This window comes from Vulpes lagopus, chromosome 7 (assembly GCF_018345385.1).
Source record: "Vulpes lagopus strain Blue_001 chromosome 7, ASM1834538v1, whole genome shotgun sequence".
NCBI classification, from domain to species: domain Eukaryota; kingdom Metazoa; phylum Chordata; class Mammalia; order Carnivora; family Canidae; genus Vulpes; species Vulpes lagopus.
In genome coordinates, this window is record NC_054830.1 from 115,909,578 (window position 1) to 115,929,899 (window position 20,322).

A 20,322-nucleotide genomic window follows, 5' to 3' on the forward strand; every position below is an offset into this window, starting at 1 on the left:
CCTGCTGAACAAATTCCAAAGGCACTGGTGTGGCCTGTGTAAACGTTTCTAGGTGAATGCCATGGACAGGATCTTCCACTATCAAACAGCCAATGTCAAACCACCTATAACAGAATGCATGAAGACTGAGTTGTTTACGTGCTAAATAATAGTTATGATGATTAGACAAAATAAACTCCAAAAACCAACATACTAGTTGGTTAGACAAATGATACTACATTCAGATAAAACCTTAGAGAAAATCCATAAAAATTATATATAAAATTACTTGTTGGCTTAATTCCAAGAGCAGAGACAACAAAGAAGAAAAACCAGAATAATCCAAATAAAGTTTTTCTTGCTAAGACTCAGGGAAAAGAATGGGAATAGGAGTATTCAGAAAGCAACAGATACTCATCTGAATATGCAAATACTTAATCATGAGTAACTTTTTTAAAATGTCACTTGCTAAAATACAGGAAGTGTTATTTTACCATCTCTATGGTTACCATGTAGCACACTTGCAAAGTTACTAGCAAATTAAATAAGCTCATTCAGAGGAAATAACAAATCTTCTCCTTATTCTTGATGATCAGTCTTGGAAAACACTTCACAAAATCAAGAAAACTTTCTTCCATTTAAAGTTACTCATAAATTATAAAAGTACATTTTATAATTGCCTTAAGTCATCTGTAACACCACCAGCATTTTAGATAACCAGAATTATGCAACCACCAGATGCCATGAAATCTTGAGTTGGGGTAACAAGAGGATATACAGAGCAAAAAAAGTTCAGTCTATTTTTAAAAATATGTAGATCTAATGAAATGTGATAAAATATGAAATTAGGTAACTTGTATTTACATATTCAAAGAAACAGTAAAATCTAAAATAATACTTTTGCTGAGTATTAAAATGATAGCAGGCAGTATCTGTAGTATTCATATCCTAAAACTTGGTTTCAAGTAAACAACACTGGCATGCCAAATAAAATTAATAGCCTTAATCAGTAACTTGTGTATAACGCAGAGAGTAGAAAACAATCGTGGTGACTAAGTTGGCAGGCATGGACTTCCTGAAAAGCTGACTCCATGAAGGTAAAAGTCCCTTCTGTGATGCCACGGGGAATCCACATTAGAAGAACCCTAAGGTCTTCTCTGTTATCTGAAATCTAGTCGTGCTCGTGACCATGTCAACAGGGATATCCCACCAGCATCTAGAGCTGGAACCATGGTCATGCCCATGAAAGCCTCTTCCATTTCTTTCACTAGTGCTGCCGGCTGGGGAAACGCTGGGTCCTCCTCCTCTCCTCACTTTACCTCAACTCAATGGGCACACTCCGCCCCACATTCACAGTAACAGAGGCACTGTCTCCATTCCTTCCACCCCCTCTCCAGGCAGCTGCTGAAAGAACATGGACTTGACCAATCCCTGCGTGGCAGACTAAAAGAGAGCTTAAGCAGAACTGTGGTTCCAAGATAGTTACTTGGATTTCATTTACCAGCAAAAATCTCAAAACACAATGTGGGAACTGTCACTCTGTGTTTTACAAAAGACAAACCATCTAACATCACCAGTCAATTCTCAGAAAAAAAGGACATTTTAACACATTTAACATGCAACGTAAGATTTTTCAAGCTGGTGGGTTAATCCCAATATAGGGATAGTGCATGCTTACACAGGCTTTTGTCCATGTAAGGTACATGTCATGTCAGCTATTCTCATGCTATATGGACTGATGCAGAATTCAGAGACAGTCACGTCTGTCCTGGCTCTAATCTTTGTTAGGGCTAACCACATTTGGGATCTCTTCTTTTGGGGATCAGTCTCCTCTTAGCTGTAAGCATGTTTTTGACATTATCTTGTGTGCACTTATTTCACACAAGACCACAGCAGACAGAAATAGCCAAAGCCCTCACTGATCCTCTGTACCTTCCTATCAAGACCTTTCCTCTTCTCCTTCACCCACACTGAACCCGCAACAGATTTCCTAACGCTAGAGTTTAACCTTGAACAATGTGGAGGTTATACTTGCTGTGACTCCCTGGTACAGTAAAAAATCTTAACTTCTGACTCTCCAAAACCTTCTAATAGCCAACTGTTTGCCAGAATTCTTACCAATAACAATTAGTGCATATTTTGTATGTTACCATTGTAATATACCATATTCTTATAATAAAGTGAGCTAGCGAGAAAAAATTGAAGAAAACCCTATGAAGAGAGAAAATATATTTACAGTGCTATACTGTATCATAAAAAAATCCACATAAGTGGATCTGTGTAGTTCAAACCCTGCTTTTCAAGAGTCAACTGGTTTTACTATCCCTAATGTTCCTAATATGCTACTGTACTTGTCAAAATGTATTTGGCAGGAAAAATACCACATCCAGGTATGACAGGACAGTTTAGGGCAGACCAATGCTCTCCATAAAAAGCTGGATGAAGTATCCAAATCCCATATCCAAAGGTGTCAAAGGGTGGCAGAAGCCAGGAGGACAAAATGGAGTAACATCAGGGATGGGGGAAAGCCTTCAGAGTGAGGTGAAGACCTTCAGCTGGACCTGAGTGTCACCCAGCTTGAGCTCAGCAACTAGACTCAAAGCAAAGGAAACCCATTCATTAACATCTCCCACAGGTAGAGAAATGGTTAGAATTTTCTCTGAAATTGGACGTGCTCGGGAGCACCATTATTTATGTTCTCCCTCCAGTGTGAAAATGCATACAGGAGCAGAGTCAGGGCATTCTAGCCAGCAGGCTGCCTGCCTCCGTGATCCAGTGCATGTACACCAGCTCAAGCCATCCCACCAAGGCAACCCAGTACAGGGCACAGTGGGACACCCCAAGGCTCCAAACACACATCGATTACACAGGGCATATCCCTACGAAAGGCCGCCCTTTCAAGACTGGAAGAGATAAGTGTTCCACCTAAATCACGAAGTCAAAATGAGGGGACAGGAATATGCTTAAATGAAACAGATTCACAGTCTGAGGAATGAAAGAGGTTCAAAGTGATGGTCACAAATATGCTCACCAAACTGGAGGAAAGAGTGCATAAATTCAGAAAATATAAAACAGCCAATCAGAGCTGGATACAGTAACTGAAATGATGAATACACTTGAGGGTATCAGCAGCAGAAGATGTAGCAGAACAGATCAGTGATCTGGAAGACCAGCTATCCTAAAGCAACCAAGCTGAAGAGCAAGAAGAAAAAAGAAAAGGAAGATAGGTTAAATGGTCTCTGGAAAAACATTAACCATACTACTATTCCCATTAGAGGGGTCTCAGAAAAGAGAAAGGAGCTGAAGACTACCTAAGCTGGGGAAGGAAACAGAGACCACATCCAAGAATCAGAGCTCAAAATAAGATGAACCCAAGGAGGTCCACAACAAGAAACATAAATAAATGTCAAAAATTAAGAGAATCTTAAAGCCATGAAGAGATAAGCATCTATTTATACATAATACAAAGGAAACCCCCCCAAAGGCAACCAGCAGATTTCTCAACACAAACTTGGCAGAACAGGAGGGAATGGCATGATCTAGTCAAAGTGGAGAGTGCTCGCTTTGGCAGCACATATACTAAAATAGTCAAAGTGGAGAAAGAAAACACCTACAATCAGGAATACTCTAACTGGCAAGGTTAACATTCACCACTGTAGAAGAGAGAAGTCATTTATCACCACTAAAACCAACCTCATAAGAAATGTTAGACTTTTTTTTCTAAGAAGAAAAGGCACGGCCAGGACTAGAAAGAAAAGGAAAAAATTTCACAGATAGAAGCAAACACACAGTAAAGGTAGATCAATCATTTATACAGCTACTGTGAACATTAAAAGGCAAAAGAAGTAAAAGCAATTATATCTACATTAAGAGATTCATAAAATTTAAAAAATGTAAAATACAATATCATAAAAAGGTAGAGGGATGAGTAAAGTGCTTTCTGAATCTGTCTGAACTTATGAGATCATCTTTATAGACTGCTATATACTTAAAATGCTATTTATGACTCTCATGGTAACCACAAACCAAAAACCTATTACAAATACAAAAAACTAAAGCTACACACACCACAAAAAATCATCAATCACAAACAAAGAGAAAGGAACATGGCAGAAGTAAAGAAACTACAAAACAATGAAATGGTAGTAAAGTCCATACCTATTACTCCAAATGTAAATGTCAAAATGCTCCAATCAAAAAGACATAAGGTGACTGGATAAAAAACAAGAACTATCTATATGCAGCCTAAAAGAGACACACTTCATACCTACAGACACACAGACTCTTAAAAGGGAAGGGAAGGAAGAAGATATTTCATGCAAATAGAAGCAAAAAAAAAAAAAAAACCCTTAAAACAAATATTGGGATGCATGATGTGAATCAGACCAAACAGACTCTGAAACAAAGACTGTAATAAAAGACAAAGAAAGGCATCACGTAATAATAATAAAAGGGTAAATCCAACAAGAGAGTAGGACAATGGCAATTATCTATGTACCTAACATGGAAACATCTAAATATATAAAACAAGTATTAGCAGATCCCAAAGGAGAAAGTGAGAATAAAACGTTAAGGGACTTTACCCCCACAACTTTTATCAATGAATAGATATCCACACAGAAAACGAGTAAGGAAATGGTGGCTTTCAACCAGATAGATTTAACAGATCTATATACATTCCTTCCAAAACTAATAGAAGACATATTTATTTTCAACAGCACATGGAATGTTCTCCAGGATAAATCCTATGTTAGGCTGAAAACAAGTCAAGCACCTTTTTCCTACACCATAAGGCTATCAAACTGGCAATCAATTACAAGGAAAAAAAACCTGGAAGAAATACAAATATGAAGGCCAAACAATATGCTACTTACTAAACAACCAAAGGGTCAATACAGAAATCAAGGAATGAACTCAAAAAAGTCCTTAGAAACCACTGAAAATGGAAATCCAACAGCTGAAAATCTTTGGGACTCAGCAAAAACAGTTCTAAGTTATATAGGCCTACCTCAAAAAAACAAGAAAAATATAAACTAAAAATAAAAAGTTCAACCTTACAAACTAAGAAACCTAGGAAAAGAACAAAGCTCAAAGTTCATAGAAGGAAAGAAATAATAAAGTGGAAATAGAAACTGAAAACAAACAAACAAAACAAAACAAAAACCAAGAGCTACTTCTTGGAAACCATAAACAAAACTGATAAACCTTTAGCCAGATGAATCAAGGGAAAAAAAAAAAAGAGTCAAATAAGATCAGAAACGGAAGAGAAGCAACTGATATAACAGAAATACAAAAAATTTTAAGAAATACTTAAAAGTACTATGAAAAATTGTATGCTACCAAACTAGACAACCTAGAAGAAATGTATACTTCCAAAAAACATCCACTCTTTCAAGACTGTATTAGGAAAAAATAGAAAATGTCAAGACTAATTACTAGTAACAAAACTAAATAATCAAAAAGCCCTTAACAATAAAGTCCAGGACCAGACAATCTCACAAGAGAATTAGGAGTTATTTATACTCATCCTTCTCACACTATCCAAAAAAAAACAAAAACAAAAAACCCAGGAAGGAAAACTTCCAAATTCATTCTGCAAAGCCAGCATTTCCTGGATAGCAAAATTAGACAAAAACACAAAAAAGAAAGTTACAGGCCAATATTCCTGATGAACAAAGATGCAAAAATCCTCAAAACATGAGCAAACCAAAAAAGTAGTTCAGTATTATCAAGTCACAATTTTAATTTTTTTTTTTTTTTTGCCACTCAACTTGTTTACAGTTAAGTCTCAGCTTCAATATGAAGCTGTTAAAAAAAAAAAAATCAAAAGTTTGCTTTGTTTACATGCTAAGTATCCTGGCAAGTATGCCATTAAACACAGTAAGGAATTTAAGATAGCAAGAAATTAATAAAAGATAAACATTGCAGCCTAAACAAAATTCTTACAAAAATAAAATAACTATCACTGGTTACATAAAGTTTTCTTAACTGGTTAAAACCTAACAGTATAAAACATGCATTTTAAATCTTTAGCTATCAAGTTCAGAAAGCACCAGTGTCTATTTTAAATGATTCTTCTCCAAAGCCAAAGTTGTAGTCAAAATTAATTCAAATGTTATAACACATTCTAATACTAAAAACATTCAGTATTACTGAAGTGGAGGTAAATCCCAGAGTTTCTGGAGCTCTGTCATGCTGCAAAGGGCTGTTTCTCTGGTTCACTCAAAGCAGCAAACAACAGAGTCCAAGGATGTCTAGGGGCAATACTGCTATACCCAGCTCGGATCTCCCCATGAAGCATGGCTACCATGTCCACAAAAATAGGATGTGTGGGGATAGAAGGCACACTATTCTGCTAGCTAAAGGGACAGCAAACCACCCTCCAACCCTAAAAACTCCTTCCCCAGGTAAATAAATGTATATAAGAGGAAAAAATTAAAATACATTAATCTACAGAATAAGGATTTTGAAGTATCAATGTGATCCCTATTTCAAAAATGTTAACTAGAATTATCTGGTCATTGCTAATTACATCCTAATGATGTATCTAGATTCAATTTCTGTTGATTTATCAATAGATACTTCTAGTCAAAAATATTAACTTTAGGGCAGCCCCGGTGGCCCAGTGGTTTAGCGCCACCTTCGGCCCAGGATGTGATCCTGGAGACCTGGGATTGAGTCCCACGTCGGGCTCCCTGCATGGAGCCTGCTTCTCCCTCTGCCTGTGTCTCTGCCTCTCTCTCCCTGTGTCTGTCATGACTAAATAAATAAAATCTTTAAAAATATATATTAACTTTATCTCCAAATATCTTAACCACTAGCACAACTGCAATGTATTATCTCCCTGAGTTGTTAAGCACTGGAAGAGAAAAAAAATAGATGTTCAAGCAGCAAGCAACAATTAAGGCCCTTTCACACAGCGGCTTCTGAGTGGCTACTGAATAGTCCAGGAATAATTCTAAAAACAAGAAAATTCATGCATTTTAGTAAGTATGTCATAATTTTCACAGCTGAAATTTCCTTAGACATTGCACTTTCTGCACAAGGGAATCCTGATTTTTCTTAATGTTACGGTGAGTCAGGACTTGAACTAGCAGCCTTCTTTTTCTTCTTACCGTGTTTCCTATGCTTTTTTTTTTTTTTTTTCTCATTCTTCACTGTTTTTCTTCTTTTTTGCTCGTACCTCCTCAATATAAGCTGATTCTGATAAGGACTCAGATGATAATAGATTATCTTCAGGATATTTTTTTTTTTTTTTTGGCTGAGTCCTTTAATGTCCTTTTCTTTCTCATTTGCACCCTGTGACTTCTTTTTCTTTTTTAAACTATCCTTACTGTCCAATTCAGTTTCTGACATGGAGCTTTCAGAAGACTTATGTGAATGGTTCTTTTTCTTTTTCCTTTTCCCTTGTTTTTTATCATCATCAGAATCCGAAGAACTGCTGAAAGAATCAGAGCTTGATGAAGAAGATTATCTACCAGATTTCTTTTCTTTTTTCTTTTTTTTTGGATGAGCTCTCACTTCCACTTAATTTCTCCCTGTATTTTTCTAGTTCTTTTTTCCAGTTCTCATGCATTTTTTCTTAAAATTCAGCCAATACCTTGGAGCCTTTCTTCTTTTCTAGTTGTTCTTTCACTTCTTCCCAGGTAGGACTTGGTCGGTTTAGATAATCTTGGATTGTTGGCCAAGAAGACTATATTGGACCCCTTGATCTGGCCATTGCTATTGGGTTCATATAGGCCACCTGACTGTCCTGCTTCCCCATGGTGCAGGACTGATTGCAGAGTCGGACGCCAAGGGAGATTGGGCCAGAGAGTGGCTGAAGAGCACACAATTTTAATTATTAAAAAAAAAAAAAAAAAGACTGTAATCTCTAAGGTAACCAGCAAATGAAATGTAAAAGGTTAAGACAGAGGAAAAATGAAGTAATGATCACTGGGTGGCTCCTGGGTGCTTACACAGAAAGTTCAACCTTTTCATACTACCATTCAAAGTTCTTCACACATCTGTCTCCAAACCATTTCTTGATTTCCTAATCCAACGAATGACTGGCAAAGCTAGTAACTAACCTCTGACCCCAGAATCCTCTTAATCTTCAAACTTCCTCCACTCAGAATGTCCTATTCTTTCCACTTATCCAAATTTTACCCACTCTTCACAATCACAATCCAGTCCAAGTCCTAATCACTCACAAATCTCATCTGACACTATCTCCACACTGAGCTATTTCCCCTTGAATTGTAAGTAACATTTCCCATCAGCAAATAATTATACACTATCTTATACAGTCACTTAAAACTGTTCATCTGTGTACCTATTTTCTCCCAACTGGCCAACAGTACAACCTCAAAGTTGGAGAACGTTTTTTACAGACTATAGCCATAAAGTATTAGGCACAGTGCTACTTGATACTAAATAAACAAAAAAAAAAAAAACTACAATGTGATTACAAAAGAGACAGATTTCAACAGTTGGGAAGCTCTTTCAGTATAAATAGTTTCAGCATGTTAAAAATAACTTCTCCCATAAAAAAGCCATCTATTTAAAGTATAAGGATCTTACAGACCATAATGAATCATGTTCTCTGAATATTTTCCAAATTAAGTAGACATGCTTTATTGCTCAACATATCTCAAACGTGGTGACTTGCCACTAGGCCCCGTGCCCGCATGCCTTCCATTATTCTGAATAACTGTGTGAATAACGGTGTTGGTTACTGGTAGTCAATTACATATAAGCCAATACAGCATTGTAATCTCTCAAATTTAGTGCTATTATATTCAGTGATTGTTCACCCAATCTTATTGATCCAGGCATTACTATCTCCATTTTATAATTAAAAAGGAGAAACTTGAGTAGAAACGTGTTAGGCTACAGAGATCACAAAGCTAGTTAAACAATATAGCCAAATTAATCCAAAACATAATTTCCTCTAAAATAGGATACATTTTTTTTTTTTACTAGGTATATACAGTGCCAGCCCCCAGGAATAATCGTATTTTGCTAGTAAGACAAAATAAGCCTCTTGCTGAATAATTTATATGCCACCAAACTAGACAACCTAGAATATATGGATACATTTCTAGAAACATACAACCTATCAAGACTGAATCATAAAGAAATTGAAAATCTGAAAAGATCGATTTCTAGTACAGAGATTCTAGTTAGTGATCAAAAACCTCCCAACAAGCAAAAGTCAGGACCAGACACCCTCACTGGCAAACTCTACCGAACATGTAAAGAAAAGTTACTATTAAAGAAAAATTACTACCAATCCTTTTCAAAGTCTTCCAAAACAACAGAAAACAAGAGACACTCCAAATTCATTTTACAAGGCCAGCATTACCCTGATACTAAAGCCCGACAAGCACAGCATAGAAGAGAGAATCAAAGGCCAATTTCTTTGAGAAACACAGAGGTAAAAATTTTCAGACACAGAAATGGTTCCACATCCACAAATCGATCAACATAATACATTAACAAAATCAAGAATAAAAATCATATTATTGGGGAGGGGCAAGATGGCGGAATAGTAGGGTCTCCAAATCACCTGTCCTCAACAAATTACCTAGAAAACCATCCAATCATCCTGAAAATCTACGAATTCGGCCTGAGATTTAAAGAGAGACCAGCTGGAACGCTACAGTGAGAAGAGTTCGCGCTTCTATCAAGGTAGGAAGACGGGGAAAAAGAAATAAAGAAACAAAAGGCCTTCAAGGGGGAGGGGCCCCGCGAGGAGCCGGGCTGAGGCCGGGGCGAGTGTCCCCAGGACAGGAGAGCCCCGTCCCGGAGGAGCAGGAGCTGCACCAACCTTCCCCACGGAAAGGCCTCCCGGGGAATTGGAGCAGGATCCCCAGAAAGGCGGGGACGCCCTCGGGCTCCCTGGGACAGTAACAGAGGAACTGCGCCACCGGAGAGTGCGCCGAGCTCCCTAAGGGCTGCAGCGCTCCGCGGGACCCGGAGCAGCTCGGAGGGGCTCAGGCGGCGGCTCCGCGGAGGGGGCTGCGGGGCTCCGGGAACAGCTCGGCGGCGGCGGCTTGGGCGGAAGAAGAAGCTCCGCGCGGAGGGGGCGGCGCGGGTCCGGGAACAGCTCGGAGGGGCTCGGGCGGCGGCTCCGCGGAGGGGGCTGCACCGCCGGGAGCGCGAATCCAACAGCCCAGGCCCCGGAGCACAGGGCGCCGGGACACAGCCCAGGATCCGGCCTCCCCCGGGACAGGCAGAGGCCGGGAGGGCCCAGGACAGCAAGGACGCTCCTGCCTGGAACTGAGCAGATCAGCGGCCCCGCCCGGGAGCCCCCAGGCCCTGCAGACGGAGAGCCCCGGACCTACTGCGGGAGCTGACTCCAGGGTCCCAGAGCTGCCCCCGCCACTGTGCCACTGTGGCTTCCTCCCGGGGCCTCACGGGGTAAACAACCCCCACTGAGCCCTGCACCTGGCAGGGGCAGAGCAGCTCCCCCAAGTGCTAACACCTGAGAATCAGCACAGCAGGCCCCTCCCCCAGAAGACCAAGGAGACGGACCAGTTTCAAGGGAAGACAAGGGACTTAAAGTATACAGAATCGGAAGATACTCCCCCCCGTGTTTTTTTGTTGGTTTTTTGTTTTGTTTTGTGCTTTTTTTTCTTTCTTTCTTCTTGATTTCTGATTGCTTCCCCCACCCCACCCCACCCCCTTTTTTTCTTTTTTCTCCTTTCTTTCTTTTTCTTTCTCTTTCTTCTCTTTCCCCCCCTTTTTTTTCTTCTTTCTCTTTTTTCTTTTTCTCTTTTCTTTCCTTCTCTCTCTTTTTCTCCTTTTCCCAATACAACTTGTTTTTGGCCACTCTGCACTGAGCAAAATGACTAGAAGGAAAACCTCACCTCAAAAAAAAGAATCAGAAACAGCCCTCTCTCCCACAGAGTTACAAAATATGGATTACAATTCAATGTCAGAAAGCCAATTCAGAAGCACTATTTTACAGCTACTGGTGGCTCTAGAAAAAACCATAAAGGACTCAAGAGCCTTCATGACTGCAGAATTTAGATCCAATCCAGGCAGAAATTAAAAATCAATTAAATGAGATGCAATCCAAGTTAGAAGTCCTAACGACGAGGCTTGACGAGGTGGAAGAACGAGTGAGTGACATAGAAGACAAGTTGATGGCAAAGAGGGAAACTGAGGAAAAAAGAGACAGGCAATTAAAAGACCATGAAGACAGATTAAGGGAAATAAATGACAGCCTGAGGAAGAAAAACCTACGTTTAATTGGGGTTCCTGAGGGCGCCGAAAGGGACAGAGGGCCAGAATATGTATTTGAACAAATCCTAGCTGAAAACTTTCCTAATCTGGAAAGGGAAACAGGCATTCAGATCCAGGAAATAGAGAGATCCCCCCCTAAAATCAACAAAAACCGTTCAATACCTCGGCATTTAATAGGGAAGCTTGCAAATTCCAAAGATAAGGAGAAGATCCTTAAAGCAGCAAGAGAAAAAAAGTCCCTGACTTTTATGGGGAGGAATATTAGGGTAACAGCAGACCTCTCCACAGAGACCTGGCAGGCCAGAAAGGGCTGGCAGGATATATTCAGGGTCCTAAATGAAAAAACATGCAACCAAGAATACTTTATCCAGCAAGGCTTTCATTCAAAATGGAAGGAGAGATAAAGAGCTTCCAAGACAGGCAGGAACTGAAAGAATATGTAACCTCCAAACCAGCTCTGCAAGAAATTTTAAGGGGGACTCTTAAAATTCCCCTTTAAGAAGAAGTTCAGTGGAACAATCCACAAAAACAAGGACTGAATAGATATGATGACACTAAACTCATATCTATCAATAGTAACTCTGAACGGGAACGGGCTTAAAGACCCCATCAAAAGGCACAGGGTTTCAGACTGGATAAAAAAGCAGGACCCATCTATTTGCTGTCTACAAGAGACTCATTTTAGACAGAAGGACACCTACAACCTGAAAATAAAAGGTTGGAGAACCATTTACCATTCAAATGGTCCTCAAAAGAAAGCAGGGGTTGCCATCCTTATATCAGATAAATTAAAATTTACCCCGAAGACTATAGTGAGAGATGAAGAGGGACACTATCTCATACTCAAAGGATCTATCCAACAAGAGGACTTAACAATCCTCAATATATATGCCCTGAATGTGGGAGCTGCCAAATATTTAAACCAATTAATAACCAAACTGAAGAAATACTTTGGTAATAATACACTTATACTTGGTGACTTCAATCTAGCTCTCTCTATACTAGATAGGTCTTCTTTTTTTTTTTTTTTTTTTAGATAGGTCTTCTAAGCACAACATCTCCAAAGAAACGAGAGCTTTAAATGATACACTGGACCAGATGGATTTCACAGATATCTACAGAACTTTACATCCAAACTCAACTGAATACACATTCTTCTCAAGTGCACATGGAACTTTCTCCAGAATAGACCACATACTGGGTCACAAATCGGGTCTGAACCGATACCAAAAGATCGGGATAGTCCCCTGTATATTCTCAGACCATAATGCCTTGAAATTAGAACTCAATCACAACAAGAAGTTTGGAAGGACCACAAACACGTGGAGGTTAAGGACCATCCTGCTAAAAGATGAAAAGGTCAACCAGGAAATTAAGGAAGAATTAAAAAGATTCATGGAAACTAATGAGAATGAAGATACAACCGTTCAAAATCTTTGGGATGCAGCAAAAGCAGTCCTGAGGGGGAAATACATCGCAATACAAGCATCCATTCAAAAACTGGAAAGATCTCAAATTCAAAAGCTCACCTTACACATAAAGGAACTAGAGAAAAAGCAACAAATGGACCCCACCCCCAGCAGAAGAAGACAGTTAATTAAAATTCGAGCAGAACTCAATCATATCGAGACCAAAAGAACTGTGGAACAGATCAACAGAACCAGGAGTTGGTTCTTTGAAAGAATTAATAAGATAGATAAACCATTAGCCAACCTTATTAAAAAGAAGAGAGAGAAGACTCAAATTAATAAAATCATGAATGAGAAAGGAGAGATCACTACCAACACCAAGGAAATACAAACGATTTTAAAAACATATTATGAACAGCTGTACGCCAATAAATTAGGCAATCTAGAAGAAATGGACGCATTCCTGGAAAGCCACAAACTACCAAAACTGGAGCAGGAAGAAATAGAAAACCTGAACAGGCCAATAACCAGGGAGGAAATTGAAGCAGTCATCAAAAACCTCCCGAGACACAAGAGTCCAGGGCCAGATGGCTTCCCAGGGGAATTCTATCAAACGTTTAAAGAAGAAATCATACCTATTCTACTAAAGCTGTTTGGAAAGATAGAAAGAGATGGAGTACTTCCAAATTCGTTCTATGAGGCCAGCATCACCTTAATTCCGAAACCAGACAAAGACCCCACCAAAAAGGAGAATTACAGACCAATATCCCTGATGAACATGGATGCAAAAATTCTCAACAAGATACTAGCCAATAGGATCCAACAACACATTAAGAAAATTATTCACCATGACCAAGTAGGATTTATCCCTGGGACACAAGGCTGGTTCAACACTCGTAAAACCATCAATGTGATTCATCATATCAGCAAGAGAAAAACCAAGAACCATATGATACTCTCATTAGATGCAGAGAAAGCATTTGACAAAATACAGCATCCATTCCTGATCAAAACCCTTCAGAGTGTTGGGATAGAGGGAACTTTCCTTGACATCTTAAAAGCCATTTACGAAAAGCCCACAGCAAATATCATTCTCAATGGGGAAGCACTGGGAGCCTTTCCCCTAAGATCAGGAACAAGACAGGGATGTCCACTCTCACCACTGCTGTTCAACATCGTTCTGGAAGTCCTCGCCTCAGCAATCTGACAACAAAAAGACATTAAAGGCATACAAATTGGCAAAGAAGAAGTCAAACTCTCCCTCTTCGCCGATGACATGATACTCTATGTAGAAAACCCAAAAGCCTCCACCCCAAGATTGCTAGAACTCATACAGCAATTTGGTAGCGTGGCAGGATACAAAATCAATGCCCAGAAATCAATGGCATTTCTATACACTAACAATGAGACTGAAGAAAGAGAAATTAAGGAGTCAATCCCATTTACAATTGCACCCAAAAGCATAAGATACCTAGGAATAAACCTAACCAAAGAGGTAAAAGATCTATACCCTAAAAACTATAGAACACTTCTGAAAGAAATTGAGGAAGACACAAAGAGATGGAAAAATATTCCATGCTCATGGATTGGCAGAATTAATATTGTAAAAATGTCAATGTTACCCAGGGCAATTTACACATTTAATGCAATCCCTATCAAAATACCATGGACTTTCTTCAGAGAGTTAGAACAAATTATTTTAAGATTTGTGTGGAATCAGAAAAGACCCCGAATAGCCAGGGGAATTTTAAAAAAGAAAACCATAGCTGGGGGCATCACAATGCCAGATTTCAGGTTGTACTACAAAGCTGTGGTCATCAAGACAGTGTGGTACTGGCACAAAAACAGACACATAGATCAATGGAACAGAATAGAGAACCCAGAAGTGGACCCTGAAATGTATGGTCATCTAATATTCGGTAAAGGAGGAAAGACTATCCATTGGAAGAAAGACAGTCTCTTCAATAAATGGTGCTGGGAAAATTGGACATCCACATGCAGAAGAATGAAACTGGACCACTCTCTTTCACCATACACAAAGATAAACTCAAAATGGATGAGAGATCTAAATGTGAGACAAGAGTCCATCAAAATCATAGAAGAGAACACAGGCAACACCCTCTTTGAACTCGGCCACAGTAACTTCTTGCAAGATACGTCCACAAAGGCAAAAGAAACAAAAGCAAAAATGAACTATTGGGACTTCATCAAGATAAGAAGCTTTTGCCCAGCAAAGGATACAGTCAACAAAACTAAAAGACAACCTACAGAATGGGAAAAGATATTTGCAAATGACGTATCAGATAAAGGGCTAGTTTCCAAAATCTATAAAGAACTTATTAAACTCAACACCAAAGAAACAAACAATCCAATCATGAAATGGTCAAAAGACATGAAGAGAAATCTCACAGAGGAAGACATGGACATGGCCAACATGCACATGAGAAAATGCTCTGCATCACTTGCCATCAGGGAAATACAAATCAAAACCACAATGAGATACCACCTCACACCAGTGAAAATGGGGAAAATTAACAAGGCAGGAAACAACAAATGTTGGAGAGGATGCGGAGAAAAGGGAACCCTCTTACACTGTTGGTGGGAATGTGAACTGGTGCAGCCACTCTGGAAAACTGTGTGGAGGTTCCTCAAAGAGTTAAAAATAGACCTGCCCTACGACCCAGCAATTGCACTGTTGGGGATTTACCCCAAAGATTCAGATGCAATGAAACGTCGGGACACCTGCACCCCGATGTTTCTATCAGCAATGGCCACAATAGCCAAACTGTGGAAGGAGCCTCGGTGTCCATCGAAAGATGAATGGATAAAGAAGATGTGGTTTATGTATACAATGGAATATTACTCAGCAATTAGAAACGACAAATACCCACCATTTGCTTCAACGTGGATGGAACTGGAGGGTATTATGCTGAGTGAAATAAGTCAATCGGAAAAGGACAAACAGTGTATGTTCTCATTCATTTGGGGAATATGAATAATAGTGAAAGGGAATATAAAGGAAGGGAAAAGAAATGTTGGGAAATATCAGGAAGGGAGACAGAACATAAAGACTCCTAACTTGGGGAAACGAACTAGGGGTGGTGGAAGGGGAGGAGGGCGGGTGTTGGAGGGGAATGGGTGACGGGCACTGAGGTGGACACTTGACGGGATGAGCACTGGGTGTTTTTCTGTATGTTGGTAAATTGAACACCAATAAAAATTAATTAAAAAAAAACAACAAAAAAAAAACAAAAAACAAAAAAACAACAAAAAAAATCATATTATTATCTCAATACATGCAGAAAAAGCAGGTGATAAAATTCAACAGCTGCTAGTGATAAAAAAAAAAAAAAAACAACTCTCCAAATAGGTTTAGAAGAAATGTACCTCAAAATAATAAAGGCCACATAAAACAAGTCCATAGCTAGTATCACACTCAACAATGAAAAGTCGAAAGTGTTTCTTCTAAGATCAGGAACAAGACAGGGATGCCCACTCTTTCCACTTCTATTATTCAATATGGTATTGAACTGCCTCTTACCAGAGCAATTAGGCAAGAAAAGCAAATAAAACGCATCCAAATTGGAAAGGAAGAAGTAAAATTGTGACAAAACTGTGCCTATTATACTATATGACATATTATATACCAAAAACACTAAAGACTAAAAAAAAAAAAAAAAAACCTTACAACTCATAAATGAGTTCAGGAAAGCTGCAGAATAAAAAATCAATACACCAAAATCTGCAGATACGTATACACTAATAAACTATGAAGAGGAAACCTTAAGGAAACAATACCACTTAAAATCGCATCCAAAGAACAAAACACTGAGAAACAGATTTAACCAAGAAGGTGAAAGAGCTCTGCTCTGAAAACTATAAAACACTGATGAAAAAAATTGAAAACTCAAATATATGGAAAGATATCCCAGGCTCAGGGACTGGAACAATTAAAATTACTAAAATGCCCATACTATTCATAAAGCAATCTACAGATTCAATGCAATCTTTATCAAAATTCCAATGGCATTTTTCAGAGAAATAGAACCCTAAAATTTGTATGGAACCATAAAATCCTGAATGGCCAAAGCCATCTTGATAAAGCAGCAGCTTCACACTCCTTGATTTCAAAATGTATTTCAAACTATACTGCAAAGCTATACTCATCAAAATAGTATGGTTTTGGCATAATAATAGATCATTCTAACAATGGAGAGCTAAGGAATAAACCCACACTTACATGGCCAATTAATTTACAACAAAAGAGCCAAGAATATACAATGGGCAAGGACAGTCTATACTATAAATGGTGTTGGGGAAACTGGACTACTTACACCATACACAAAAAATAACTCAAATAGATTCAAGACTTGAACTTAAGACCAGAAACCATAAAACTCCTAGAAGACAAGAGGGAATAAGCTGCTTAATACAAGGCCTGGTGATAATTTTTTGAAATTTGATACCAAAAGCAAAGGCAAAAAAGCAAAAATCAGTAAGCAGGGCTACATCAAACCAAAAAGGTTCTCAGAGCAAAGGAAACCATTAACAAAATGAAAAGGCAACCTACTGAAGAGGAGAAAACATCCACAAAATCACATACTTCATAAGGTGTTTACATCTAAAATTTATCAAAAACCCAGTAATTCGAGAAAAAAACAAAACAACAACAACAACAAAAAAAAAACCATGTGATTAAAAAATGGGCAGAGGCTCCAAACAGTTCTCCAAGACATAGAGATGCCCAACATGTACATGAAAAGATGCTTAACATCACTCATCATCAGGGAGATGTAAATCAAAACCACAATGAGACATTACCTTAAACCTGTTAGGATGGCTATTATCAAAAGTCAAAGTGTTGGAAAAAATATGAAGAAAAAGCAAGCCCTTGATGAGAATGTAAACTGGTGCAGCCACTATGGAAAACAATATGGAGGTTCCTCAAAAAATTAAATGAGCTATATGATCCAGAAATTCCACTTCTGGGTATTGTTTTTTTAAAGATTTTATTTATTTATTCATGAGAGACACAGATAGAGAGAGGCAGAGACACAGATAGAGGAGAAGCAGGCTCCATGCAGGAAGCCTGATGCGGGACTCGATCCCAGGACTCCAGGATCACGCCCTGAGCCAAAGGCAGGCTCCAAACCACTGAGCCACCCAGGGATCCCCAACACTTCTGGGTATTTATCTGAGGGAAATGAAAACGCTACCTTGAAGAGATACATGCACCACCACCCCGCCCCCAACGTATGTTTCCTGCAGCATTATTTACAATAACCAAGACATGGAAGCAAATGACATCAGGGGAAGGATGAATTTAAAAAATGTGGTGTATGTATACATAAATATAGACACACATTATTCAGACATGAAAAAAAGAAGGAAATCTTTTCATTTGCAACAATATAAATGGACCTTCAGGACCTTATACTAAGGGAAGTCAGAGAAAACAAATATGATCTCATTTTTACATGAATTAAAAAAAAAACTCAAAGATACAAAGAACAGACTTATGGTCAGCAGGGCGGGGGGGGGGACTAAGAGTGAAGGGGGTTAAAAGACATAAACTTTCAGTTATAAAATAAGTCATGAAGATAAAATGTACAGCAAAATGACTATAATTTATACTGTATTAATATTAATTAATTAACATATCTGAAAATTGCTAAGAGGGTAGGTCTTGAGAGTTCTCTTAAAAGAAAACAAATTTGTAATTATGTAGAAAAAAAAAAAGCCTCTTACTTGTCAGGTAGCAATTCCGCAATGAAGTTTTCTACTGACACAGCAGTCTGTTTTTCATGGATGACTCCAGTTCGACGCAAGCTGTCTATCCGTTCCTGGGCGCCCTGAATGACAAGCATAGGTTAGAAACCACTTCCAATTATTCAGTACTGAATATGCTAATTTATGATTATATAAGTAATACAAATATATTTAGACATGGTCACCTATATAACCACTGTAACTATTCAAACAATACAATTAACAAGTCCAAGCATGTTCCCTTTAGCATTAACAGTTTATATAGTAACTCCAAATTATTCCCACATACACTATCATTTTGCTTGCTACTATGAAACGTATTATTTTTATACTAATGTTCTAGTTAGTTATTACTAATATAATGAAACTATGTACTTAATGTTGATTTGCCAAGGGCTATCTTACTGATAAAAATCTTTCTTCAGTCCTAGTAGTTTTTATTTAATTTTCTCTTGAGTTATCTCAAGAGAAATTGCCTACAAGTAGGCAATTGTATCAAAGTAAATTTTTTTTTCTTATTTCCTTTAAACACAGCCTTAAAATATGCACCAAAATGACAGCTGTTTTATTTTCAACTGTGAATATACTGCACCAAAACTTATTTAAGAAAACTGTTGGGACACCTGGGTGGCTCAGTGGTTGAGCATCTGCCTTCAGCTCTGGGCATGATCCCAGTCCGGGGATCGAGTCCCACAGGGGCTCCCTGTGAGGAGCCTGCTTCTCCCTCTGTCTATGTCTCTGCTTCTCTCTGTGTGTCTCTCATGAAAAAATAAACTACATCTTAAAAAAAAAAAAAAAACTATTACTTTATGCACAAAACTGAGGGGCTTAGAACACTATAAAGATAACTCAAAATCATCAATACATTCTTACAGTAGAAAACTACATGTTTTTAGTAAAGCTGCTATTTATTTACTACTTTATCTGAATCACTACATAAACAGTGATCATAAGGGAAGTGACAGCAAGTGTTTAAAAAGGCAAAATGCATACTATTTTGAATGAAACTACCAGGGATGATAGGCTAAACTATTTTTACTATGGACAGTAGAGCTAAGGAGTGAATGAGAAAAAGTGGTCAATTCTTAACAAATGAAAATTTCAAAAGCTAGGACACTTCTGGAGACAACTAAACTTATCTCAGAGGTAACAGAAATAAAGAAGAGAAAGCAACAACTGCATGAAAATGGATAAACCAATTTAAGAACTTACCTTATAAAGATTAAGGAGAAAAGAAGGTAAGAATTAAACTATACTAACATCAAAACTGTATTTTGCTTACCCTTATCTCTCTAGTACCACGTACACTGTCTAATACCCAAGACACATTCATTGAACATACTTCATGAAAAAATGAACAAGGGAAGAAATAAATGCCTTCTTAAAAATTTTTATCACTCATGTTACGAATTTAAATGGTGTAAATCTAGTACTAGTGAATGAGGAGGCAGCTGTTGCATATGAAAAAAAAATGTAATCCACAAGATATACTGGATAATGTAAATCTGCCTCATTTTCCTCTCAAAAGGAACCCGGTGATGGTTAATAATATTATATTACATATAATGTAACCGGCAAACTCTGGTTATATACAGATATTATACATACCTATAAGGTGCCAGGTAGTCAGGTCTTTAGAGCAAGGGAATTAAAAGGATGGAGAAGGGAGAAGGGGAAGAATCAAAGCAAGGAAAAGCTTTGTGGATGAGTGCTGCGTTCCTTCACCAAGTACAAGGGAAGAAAGAGGGAAACTTGTAGGGTCGATCTAGAACCCGCCTAATGGAACCCCATTACCACTCTGGAAACTTTCCAATATGTTAGAGTCCCCAAAACCAGGAAGAAATACTTAAATGTAAAGTACTATTAAGAGAGATAATAATAAAAACCTTAAAGAATTCAAGGGATATCATAATTTCAGTATAAAACTTTTAAA

At 38.3% G+C, this 20,322-nt stretch overlaps 1 protein-coding gene and 1 pseudogene across 2 annotated transcripts in view; both read right to left on the bottom strand.

Annotated features, from left to right (window-relative positions):
* PRRC1 (proline rich coiled-coil 1) overlaps positions 1-20,322 on the bottom strand; it is a 46,561-nt gene that overhangs the window by 11,368 nt on the left and 14,871 nt on the right. For both annotated transcript variants that reach the window (XM_041762750.1, XM_041762749.1), the window contains exons 7-8: positions 18,369-18,472; positions 2-104 (exon numbers count right to left, since the gene is read on the bottom strand). In XM_041762750.1, coding sequence (XP_041618684.1) covers positions 2-104; positions 18,369-18,472 — 207 coding nt within the window. The remainder of the gene's footprint in view (position 1; positions 105-18,368; positions 18,473-20,322) is intronic.
* Positions 6,829-8,217, bottom strand: LOC121495373 (annotated as a pseudogene).